We start from the raw sequence: 12,209 nt of genomic DNA, 5'->3' as shown, positions 1-12,209 counted from the left end.
TCGATGAAATTCATTGACTATGGGAATAAACAATTTTCACAGTTTTCTTGACTCATAATTTTTTTTTTTTTTACAAAGTGGTTGTATAATTAAGCGCCTTACCCTATTAACATTGTGATATCACGTATTTACACACACACACACACACACATACTCATACTGTATATACAATTTGCATGAATATACAACCGTCTGATGCACCTATGGCAGTCCCACAATAGGCGGCGCTCACGATAGCAGACTATGCGATGCTTATTTTAGAGGGGGTTTAGTGTGACCAGTCAAATGAAAATCATCCTAGACGTAGTTAAATTTGGAGCGAGATTAATTTTCCTACACTTTCTCTGCCGGTGTTCTGACAGATGATGCGGTCTGAGTGTATTCTGGAAGTAATATTGTCTTTATGTCAGCGATTAATTCTCTTACTAGTGGCTTAAGGTGAGTCTCCGCTCCCCTCCGCAGGGTGAGATGGTTCAGTCCGCAAGCGCGCCGCGTCCACACTCGTTTTTATGACCAAGCGTGCAGATAAAACGGGCTCTCTTGATTCTGTCAGCCATTTATCCCGTCAAACGACTCGCCCGTGTTGCACTATCTAAATGAGGAGTAAATAAATTTACTCTAGCCATGTCAGTTTCTGAGCCAGCGTCAGTGGACTCTGGCGGAGCGGGAGGGTATGGAGCCTTTTACCCGGCTGGATACCAGGCGCTGAACCCGGAGGAGCACGGCCTAGACCGCGGCTTCCGACTCACGGCCTTCTCCGATCTGAAGGGATGAGGGTGTAAAGTCCCGCAGGAGACTCTGCTCAAACTCCTGCAGGGACTAGAGCCGGACCGCCTGCCCGGAGAGGACGGCGGCTCGGGGGCGGGTGTTGGAGACGAGACCGCTGAATTCGGACTTGTTTCAGTTGCTCAGGGTCCTCGACTAGGTAAAGTATGACTGACCTGTCACAGTCACACTAGCGCTGTCAAACACCGCGCGCTGATCCGTCAACCTCTGGTTCTGCTGAGTCGGATCTTTTTCATGAATCTATTGAACAGTTTAAAAAAGCAGTAAACTTTGAGTTTGCTTTTGCTGATCGAAAGTGCATTTGGAGTGAACCATGAATTTGACTGATAGGACGAAAGCTAGATTAATTGAATAGCCAAAAGCAACATTTGTATAAATACAACCGGCTTAAATGATAGAATTTCCCAATAAGTGGTGAATTTAATAAAATAGTGACATCAAACTCTTTGGTTAATAAGAAAAAAAAAAGAAAAGAAAAAACATTATTAAGCAGTAATATGTTGATTACTTGTGTTTTTTATGTGATCTTAAAAAAAATCACTGACTCGGTTTTGTGAACCTATTCATGGAAGCGATCTGTTCAAAAGAACCGACTCGCGGAAATGAGGCAGATTCCCCATCATTGCCAAATGTCAAAGTGAATTAACTAAAGAGCCCAAACTAACCGTTTTTGTTTCCTGCATCAGTCCTTTTAATATACGCTGATTAACCTGACTATAATAATATATGATTCTATTTTTATTACAGACGTTATTCAGCATGCAATATGTTATAATTTATTATGTATAAAACAGAACTACAAAGTACTAAAAATTTTTCATGTTATTCTTATATATCTCGAAAAAAAACAGACCATCTGTGTTTGCAAAGCTTTTTGTTTAACCTTTGGCTTATCCTGTTAATTAAAAACTACTAGGAAGTATAACGCAATCATTTGAAAGAGATGTGAACTATGGACCCAGGCTATAAATTAATGCTTTCCACTGCAAAATGGATCATAAGTAATCCTACAACAATGCTTCATACTGTTGCCAACTGAATGGTTTCATAAGGATTTAAGTACCTATATTATATTATTAGTCAAAGCTTCTTTAAATATGCATGCACACTGTGCATGAAATTACAGAGGGTGAAAAATAATATCTCTGTTGGTTCTTATCTGCAGGGATTGGAATGGACTCGTGTGTGATCCCTCTGAGGCATGGAGGTCTTTCCCTGGTCCAAACCACAGACTTCTTTTATCCTTTAGTGGAGGATCCTTACATGATGGTGAGTAATCTCTATTAATATTTCGGAAATGTTAGCATGGAGCATGCGAATAAGTGGGACTCTCATCCATTCTTTTATAGGGACGAATTGCTTGTGCAAATGTTCTGAGTGATCTGTACGCCATGGGCATCACTGAGTGTGACAACATGCTCATGCTTCTCAGCGTCAGTCAGAAGATGAATGAGAAGGTGAGCTCAAATTTTTTTATTTTTTACAATTTGTTAATAGGTTTTCTATGTATAGGTTTTAGCTGAGTGTGAAATGGTTAATTCTCTTTGTACTGTGCTTTTGTTCTCTCAGGAGAGAGATCAGGTGTTGCCTCTGATGATGAAGGGCTTCCGTGATGCAGCAGAGGAGGCTGGGACTTCAGTAACCGGGGGACAAACAGTCATCAATCCCTGGATCATCATCGGGGGCGTGGCTTCTGTGGTGTGCCAGCCCAATGATTTCATCATGTGAGTGTCTGTCTGCTTTCTCGTGAATCAAAGGACTGTGCCTGTACCAGTGTTGGGCAGTAACGCATTACTTAGTGCAGCGCGTGGGACAAGACTTGATAGGCAAGTGCAGAGACTCGTGTGTGTGCAGGATTCAGGAAAATAAAATGATTCACGGGACTCCAGTATAATAGAAATATCTTAAAATAAAATATCTGAAACAAATAAATTGTTATTAATCTATTGCACAAAAGCAACATGAACTAATATAAAATATGAACGATTAGCAGGTGCAAGAGTATGCAGAGTTTCTATTGAGGCTATAACGCGTGTTTGCAGCGTTGAGGAATGCTGTGCTGAAATGTGCATGCTCACGTTTCCTCTCATTATAACAAGAATTGTAGACATTATGAAATATTAAATATGCATTTATTTATTGTGTTATAACAGAGATTTGTGAGATTCTTTTAGAGATTATAAATGCAGTGCTCTTTACTTGCATTCTCCCAAACTATGCACGCAGGAGCCGCTTGCTTTAGTTAAAAATAACAGTGTTCTGTGAATGTTGATGCTTTAATAACAAATATTTATCGGGAGCGTGTATGCTGGGATTTAATATATTTCATAGAGGAAAAAAAGTAATGTATGATAACTAATTACTTTGAAATAAAGTAATCAGAACAATAACGTGATTACTTTTAAACGAGTAATCAGTCATTTGATTACATTTTCGGATTAACTTGCCCAACACTGGTTGTACACTCGGTTCTAAAGGATTCTGATTTTTTCTTAATGGATATTTCCACAATTATCCAAGTGAATATCCATTGTGTGACACTTCTCGGTTTTAGATGTGTAAATGCTCACATGTATATGAATGTCTGCAGGCCTGACAGTGCTGTACCTGGAGATGTGTTAGTTCTGACTAAACCTCTGGGAACTCAAGTAGCAGTGAATGCCCATCAGTGGCTGGATATAGTGAGTACCGCTGTGTATTAGCATCAAATATGATGAATTTTCTTGTCTGTTTTTTCTCCCCTTTTTTGTAGACGTTATGAAGACATAACAACTCCAGATGTATCATTGTAATCTCATCTCATCTCATTTCTTTCTGTATCTGTTTACCTTTATGCTTAATTCATGAAGCCTGAGAAGTGGAACAAGATAAAGTTGGTGATATCCAGGGAGGAGGTGGAGCAAGCTTATCAGGAGGCTATGCTCAATATGGCCACCCTCAATCGCACTGGTATGTCACTGCATAGGCATTCTTAAATGTGGATTAATTTTACCAGTAGGGCCAATATTCAGTAAACACACAACCTAGTTTGGCAACTTTGTAGTGGGTCAAATGACCTATACGTTTACTTTTTTTAAATGGTGAGGGGAAAAAAGGAAAAAAATAAAAATGTATATATTATTGGCTGTTTATCAATACTTATTAACCACATATTAATGCCTTTTCCTGCATGACCATATTTTAGATTCCCTTAATACACCCCATAAATTTAGCAACTGGCCTACCTTTTTAATTATTAATAAGCAGCAAATTAGAAGTTTGTTCAGGAAAAACTCTTAATAGTGAATGTGTTCCCTATTCTAAATTGTTACCAGGTCTGGGTTCGTTGTAGTAATTGTTGAAGTAATCGTTGTAGTAATTGTAGTAATAGTTGATTTCATTTCATAATATTGCTGTTTTTACTGTATTTTTGATCTATAAATGCAGCTTTGGTGAGCATTAGTGTTTTCAAAAACATAAAGAAATGCAGAGTTCAAAGTTTTGAAAGGTTAAGTACAAGGTACTTTAAGAACCAGTTTTATATGGTTTTTAAATGTTACTTTTGTTTTCTTTCTATCTTCAGCTGCTGCCTTAATGCACAAATTTAATGCACACGCTGCCACAGACATCACAGGCTTCGGGATCATAGGTCACGCACGGAATCTCGCCCAGCAGCAGAAAAATGACGTTGCCTTTGTCATTCACAACCTTCCCATTATCTCCAAAATGGCCGCAATCAGTAAGGCTGGTGGCAACCTGTTTGGGCTTCTGCAGGGCACTTCCTCTGAAACATCAGGTGAGAGTCCCGGCTCAGTGCACAAACACAATTGTGAACCAATGATTGTCATAACTTTGAATTTAAACTGAAACCTGAAGTACCTTAACATAATCCGTTTTGGATCCTTTCTGTAGAAGTAAAGTTTGTCATTTCAAATATTTTAACAAAAAGCATTGCCAGACAACGTCAATGACATTCAGAAAACGTTAATAGAGAAAGATTTGTATCTTTTTGTTTTTAGTTTTATTATTAATAGTAATAAATGAAAGGTTATATAATGTACACTGAACAGCATAAATATATACAACTCCAGTCATTGGACAAACAATATTCATTCTCATATTTGATACATATTATACTCGAGGTCCCTCTTAATTCCTAAGTATTTCAGACTGTCCTGGTCTGTAGAGATTTCTCCAAACTCTTAGGTAGATAAAAATCTTTTTCCTGCTTCTCTCAGGTGGTCTGTTGATCTGCTTGCCACGGGAGCAGGCAGCCCGCTTTTGTGCCGAGATGAAATCTAGTCGTGTGGGTTTGTCGGGAGCTGTGGGGCAGGACGGAGGGGCGGGCGATGGGCAGCAGGCTTGGATCATTGGCATCGTGGAGAAGGGCAATCGCTGCGCCCGCATCATTGACAAACCTCGGATCATTGAGGTCCCGTACCGTGGCTCTGTGGTCAGCACACAGGAGGGGAGCAACAATAATGCCAGTCCTCCTGAGGTGCAGCTGACCTAACTCCACATAACAGACACAGAGTATGTGTGGTTACTCCTGCTGTCCATTTCCTCCCCCTGTTCAACCAAAGCGTTGAGAGCGACAGACCAAAAATACTTAGATTTACCTGGTGGGAGATGGAATGGACAACAAGAAAACTTATTTTCATCTCTCATTCTTTTAAACACACACACACACCTCCACTTTGTTTCCCTTTTTTGCAAATTGAGCTGTTTTTCAGCTGTTCTTTAAAGGAATGGTTCACCCAAACAGCAAGTTATTTAGCCTCATGTTGCGGAATAGATTTTCTATTCCGTATTTGTTTTATTTTCTAGCACACATAGCTAAACATTTTTACATCAACCTGAGGGGCAAGCCGACATCTCGCTTCTTAAAAAATGGATCAAAATAATACAGTTTCTGCATAAAACAAGAAAAAGTTTAAGGAAGCAGAACATCTTATCTTTTATGCTTCAATTAAAAGTTAAATGATATTTGTACTGGAATGAAAAAAAAAGTACTGTGTAAGAAAGTCACATTTTACTATCAGCAGACAGAATTTGTTCAAATTTGTGATCCATCAACTTTAGTAGCAGATCACTGAATGAGTGAGTAATTATGGTTATGAGGAAAAGTGCTCGAAATGATTGTTTCATGTCCCTCTGAAAAAATAACAACACATGGGTTTAGAATAACATGAATTTGAGTAAATAATAGAAAAAATGTAAATTTTGGGGTGAACTATTCCTTTCTCTAGAAAATGTTTTTTTTTTTTTTTTGTAATTCTTTCTGCTTTACGAGGTGGTGGCTTTGGGACCTCACTAAAATGAAGCCAGGCTTACCAAGAAAACATTCCAGTGAGTTCCTGATCAATCAAACGCTTTGAATAGCAATGATCCTATAGTGACAATCAAAAGTCATCTGACAGAGGTGTCAAAGCTGGACACACTATCACACCAATGTATCATGGGGCCTGAATAATCATAATCATCTGTTTAATTGTGATATTTATTGGTACAATCAATATTGAATTTGTGTCAAAGATTTAAATCCAGTTATCCAAATTTCAAGTGTTTTTATTTTATGTGATGCTAATCTTGTACAGTCCACATAGGTCTGAATGTTCCACCTGTTTTAATAGGACATCCTTGTAACACTGACATATGCCTGGTAAAATTAGGTTAATGTTCTCTCTTGTGGTTCGTTTTCCTAAATAGAGTGACCTTACGCTGGTTAGACTGGTTCTTCATTCATTAGAATATGGGTAACGTGTGTCATGGTTTTAGGGGCAGCAGTTAATTCTGAATGATTGTGTTGAGACATATGGATGATGTGCATCGGAAACTCTCTTTCTTCTCTCTCATTCAATCTGTTGAGCAGAAGATAAGGTAGTCTGGTTCTCTCTTTTGTATTTGAGAAAGGGTTGAGCAGCTTTCTCTGGTCCAGCGGGTGAGCCCAGAATGCCTGTTGTGCCAATTGAATGGCTGGGACAGAACAGCAGTGTCCACAGTCCTCTTTATGACGCCTCTCTCTCTAAACCCAGCTCATGGGACGGGTGAGGTTGATGTTAAATAGGAAGGGATAAGCTGATCTGCCATGTTCATTCACTTGCCACTGGTTTTGTCATTGCAGTTTTCATCTGTAATAAACCTGTCACTTCTCTAAACTGGCTCTGTCATTCATTGCAGTCTCTGTCGTTGAGAGTCTACATGTGTTGCAGATGGTCGACCACAGTGTGTCAGAAGAGTGCAACATTGTGAGATGGAAGATGGTTGTTCTGGCTGCATTAACATCATGCTGCTTTAGTTTACCTCTTTTGAACCGTAATTTACATTTAATTTGAGTGTATGATAAACAATGCATTTTTCGAGGATATGGCAATTGGTGTCTGAGCAAAGGGAAAACTGAACACAGTGGTCATAAATGTGAACGATATGAAACTGATTTTTTTTTTTACTTCATCTTTTGCCAAAGGACAGATGTAGGCTGAAGCATTAATTCATTTTTATCAAAATAAGGAAGATTTGTCATATCACAAAGTTATTGAACTTACAAGTTAAATATTTAGTACTGGAGAATACATTTGTTTTAGCCACTTCATGCACTCAGAAAACATTCGAAATCTACATATCTCCAAATACAGTATTGTTCAAAATAATAGCAGTACAATGTGACTAACCAGAATAATCAAGGTTTTTCGTATATTTTTTTATTGCTACGTGGCAAACAAGTTACCAGTAGGTTCAGTAGATTCTCAGAAAACAAATGAGACTCAGCATTCATGATATGCACGCTCTTAAGGCTGTGCAATTGGGCAATTAGTTGAATTAGTTGAAAGGGGTGTGTTCAAAAAAATAGCAGTGTGGCATTCAATCACTGAGGTCATCAATTTTGTGAAGAAACAGGTGTGAATCAGGTGGCCCCTATTTAAGGATGAAGCCAACACTTGTTGAACATGCATTTGAAAGCTGAGGAAAATGGGTCGTTCAAGACATTGTTCAGAAGAACAGCATACTTTGATTAAAAAGTTGATTAGAGAGGGGAAAACCTATAAAGAGGTGCAAAAAATGATAGGCTGTTCAGCTAAAATGATCTCCAATGCCTTAAAATGGAGAGCAAAACCAGAGAGACGTGGAAGAAAACGGAAGACAACCATCAAAATGGATAGAAGAATAACCAGAATGGCAAAGGCTCAGCCAATGATCACCTCCAGGATGATCAAAGACAGTCTGGAGTTACCTGTAAGTACTGTGACAGTTAGAAGACGTCTGTGTGAAGCTAATCTATTTTCAAGAATCCCCCGCAAAGTCCCTCTGTTAAAAAAAAGGCATGTGCAGAAGAGGTTACAATTTGCCAAAGAACACATCAACTGGCCTAAAGAGAAATGGAGGAACATTTTGTGGACTGATGAGAGTAAAATTGTTCTTTTTGGGTCCAAGGGCCACAGGCAGTTTGTGAGACGACCCCCAAACTCTGAATTCAAGCCACAGTACACAGTGAAGACAGTGAAGCATGGAGGTGCAAGCATCATGATATGGGCATGTTTCTCCTACTATGGTGTTGGGCCTATTTATCGCATACCAGGGATCATGGATCAGTTTGCATATGTTAAAATACTTGAAGAGGTCATGTTGCCCTATGCTGAAGAGGACATGCCCTTGAAATGGTTGTTTCAACAAGACAATGACCCAAAACACACTAGTAAACGGGCAAAGTCTTGGTTCCAAACCAACAAAATTAATGTTATGGAGTGGCCAGCCCAATCTCCAGACCTTAATCCAATTGAGAACTTGTGGGGTGATATCAAAAATGCTGTTTCTGAAGCAAAACCAAGAAATGTGAATGAATTGTGGGATGTTGTTAAAGAATCATGGAGTGGAATAACAGCTGAGAGGTGCCACAAGTTGGTTGACTCCATGCCACACAGATGTCAAGCAGTTTTAAAAAACTGTGGTCATACAACTAAATATTAGTTTAGTGATTCACAGGATTGCTAAATCCCAGAAAAAAAAAATGTTTGTACAAAATAGTTTTGAGTTTGTACAGTCAAAGGTAGACACTGCTATTTTTTTTGAACCCACTCCTTTCAACTAATTGCCCAATTGCACAGCCTTAAGAGCGTGCATATCATGAATGCTGGGTCTCATTTGTTTTCTGAGAATCTACTGAACCTACTGGTAACTTGTTTGCCACGTAGCAATAAAAAATATACTAAAAACCTTGATTATTCTGGTTAGTCACATTGTACTGCTATTATTTTGAACAATACTGTATCTAGCAATTCAAGTTTCTATTAAATTCTTTTGGTAGTTTCTACAATATATTTAGTAGTAGCTTGATGAGGGGACATTATTTTCATTTTGGCATCTCTCCCTCAGAATAATAAGAGACCGTTTGCTCAAGTATGTGTATCAGCGCAATATGAGAATATATAGGAATTTGTGCAGGCGGAATTCTTCCATCTCAACACTGTCCTTGTTTTTTTACCTTTAGGTTTTGTCCTTTCTTCTTGTTCTCCTTTTCCACTCTCCTTGCCTGAATCTGCATTTAGACCAATATAGATCATCATCTGACTTTTTATTGACCTAAAACATTTTGTTTACCAGCTCTTCTCCCTCCATCATCTGGTTTGTTTTTGATTAGTAGAGGAAGAGATTGATAATTGTGCATATTATTTTTTCCTTCTCACTCTCCGCAACCCCCTCTTTCTCTTTCATAGTGTTCTTTCTGGGCAGGTGCGGAGTCTGATCTCAGCGAGGAAATAGTTTAACAACTTTGCCTGACATTGCCTGACACCATGCCCAGTCTAAACCTGTTCAGCAGAACCCTTGGTGGACAGGTTGTGCACTGTGCATTAATGCTCATCGTACAGATCAGTGTGTGTTTGTGTTAAATACCACATAAACGTCGTCACTGATTATGTTTTTATGGTTGATTAGGGCTGGTATATTGATTTAGTTGAATCCATGCCATTGCTGCTAAATCTTAAAAGCCACACATCAAAACCATTATAATTTTGCCAGAGTTGAATTAGCAGTTTTATAAAAACGTAGTGTGTAGCCTACTACAAAATAATGGCAAGAAACATCTTACAGTTGGACGTGAAAAACAAACAATGCAACAATTGTTGAGAATACAGCAGGGGCTAAGAATGCTGCACTGGTTTTCTCACATAATCAGCGGTGCTCTTTGGATAGTTCGAGGTCACTGTCAACTAGAATGATGAATTACTCCAAGACACTCGTAGTAACAATAAAAGCCTTTAGCTGACGGGCTAAATCATTAACTAGTTACAAAGGTAGATTTACGCGTTCTGGCTTCAAAGCCATCTTCAGGACATAAATTTATTATGACTTTAAATTTATATCTCTTAATTTTGACTTTTTAATCTCTTATTTCTGACTTTATCTCCTATTTATTATAGCATTCTAATGAGCTGGTCTTATGAATAGTTCATATTTTCAGGTTACCAGTTCAGTGCTGAGCTGCATAAATTTAAATGTTTTAATATTTTGAATATATGTATATATAAATCATTAGCAGAAAGATTGGGTCTTATGTCAGCAAATTGTACTTTACATCTACTATGCAAATTAATTAACTCGAATCAAAATGTGTACCCAGTCATGGATATAGAGATCAGTGTTCTTGTTTGCAGTGAAAATTTGATTTAAGTGTGTGAGCTGGCAATCTGTTGCACAAGCAGTAACAGTATGTCATATGAGCTTGAGTAAAGTGGGATAACAGTGGTTTGTTAGTTCGGTATGGAGAGCACAAGCCCCAAAGACGGCCTCTGGTGTAAGTGTGCTTTTGCAACTAATCTCCAAAAATACCTTTTGCAGCTGTTCTCAGATCTCCGATTCTAGACACGAAGGGTGGTGGAACAGTCTAAAAGATTAACCTTTTTTTGTCTTGTCGTGAAGGAAAAGCGAGATGGCAGGCTGATATATATAAACTGAAAATATTAACTATTCAGCAAGGATGCATTAAATTGTTGAAAAATGACAGTTAAAGACATTTATGTTACAGAAGATTATTATATTTCACATTAATGCTGTTCCTTTTAACTTACCATGAATCAAAAAAAAAAAAAAAAATATCCACAAAAATTTTAAGCAGCCTAACTTGATAACTACTAACTACTTGATAATAATAAGAAATACTTCTTGAGCAGCAAATCAGCATATTAGAATTATTTCTGAAGGATCATGTGATACTGAAGAGTAGAGTAATGATGCTGAAAATTCATCTTTGCATCACAGGAATGTATTACATTACATTAGTAATTTTGAAATGTATTATAGAAACAGTTATTTTAAATTGTAATGATATTCCGCAATATTCATGTTTTACTGTATTTTTGATAAAATAAATGCAGCTTTTATGATGCGCATAAGGGACTTCTTAAAAAAAATAAAATAAATCTAACTGACCCCAAACTCTTTTATATATATATATATATATATATATATTTTTTTTTTATATAATATGTATATCTATCACACTGTATGTAGCACTACACTGTATTCAGAAAACAGTAAGCTAGTATTCCATTCCAGACACCACAGGTTTGAATAACTGGTGAACAGGGTTTAATACACACGTAAAAATGTTGCCTTTTCTTTCTAAATGTCCTCTGATGGTGATGATCAGTAGTCAGATGGATTTAAATTGGTAAATTTTTCCTTAAAACACAGAAGCATCTCCTTCTACAGTCAAGCTGCAGTGTGGTTCTCTTTTGAGATGCAGAGATGCCTGACATGTTTTTGGATCGAATTAAAGATGATGGGAGGTTTCTTTGCATAAAGGAAAGAGACAGGTACATGTGACCACCTCTCTTGACCCTAGACATGGCACCCGTCTTCCTGTCATCTCCCGTGAGGTAGAGCACACCAGCCAGCAGAAGCAGAGTAAACCAAAAGCAAATCCACAAGCAGTCAGTTTCTTCTGTCCTACCTGCACTGGAAATCCATATCTAATGCATTCAGTTTTTGAGCTCTTCCAACAACATAGAGCCATCGGCATGCCACAAAATATCCGGGATGAGGAACAGTAGAAGCTGATATAAGAGACAGGGGAAGTCTTATTCTCTATAGTCGATTCTCATAAAAAAAAAAAAAAAAAATGCATATACTGTATGTAATCATCCACATTTTCTGGCTAGATATAAGGTTTTAAGCATAAAAGTACCTTAAGGATCGGTGAAGACTCAAAACTTTATTTCCTCTTCGTTATCTGGGGAGATCAATAATATGAACTCAGTTTATGTGAGCGATATGAACCCATTTGCTGAGACTCGACTTATTCAAGTGAGTTGTGCACATTCTTCCTTACAAATGTAGCTGTTCATTGAAAAATGGTGATCTTGAGGTGAAAAACATTTTTATGTATTTCCTATGTTTACTTTATCAAGAAAATAAGAAGGACCAAAATAAAGAGCTACAAAGAGTAA

The 12,209-nt window shown here is 37.8% G+C and overlaps 1 protein-coding gene across 1 annotated transcript; it reads left to right on the top strand.

The window, feature by feature from the left end:
* Positions 1-468: 468 nt before the first annotated feature.
* Positions 469-6,923, top strand: LOC128011593 (selenide, water dikinase 3-like). The gene is made up of 8 exons (XM_052594190.1): positions 469-925; positions 1,952-2,055; positions 2,136-2,243; positions 2,356-2,510; positions 3,377-3,467; positions 3,636-3,735; positions 4,349-4,561; positions 5,004-6,923. Exons 1-8 carry the CDS (start codon positions 625-627, stop codon positions 5,276-5,278), a joined length of 1,347 nt encoding a protein of 448 aa, XP_052450150.1. The 5' UTR covers positions 469-624; the 3' UTR covers positions 5,279-6,923.
* The last annotated feature ends 5,286 nt before the right edge of the window (positions 6,924-12,209 follow it).

This window comes from Carassius gibelio, chromosome B23 (assembly GCF_023724105.1).
Source record: "Carassius gibelio isolate Cgi1373 ecotype wild population from Czech Republic chromosome B23, carGib1.2-hapl.c, whole genome shotgun sequence".
Taxonomy (NCBI): Eukaryota; Metazoa; Chordata; class Actinopteri; order Cypriniformes; family Cyprinidae; genus Carassius; species Carassius gibelio.
The sequence above is the reverse complement of the archived record's forward strand: the minus strand, read 5'-3'. Positions and strand labels throughout refer to the sequence as shown.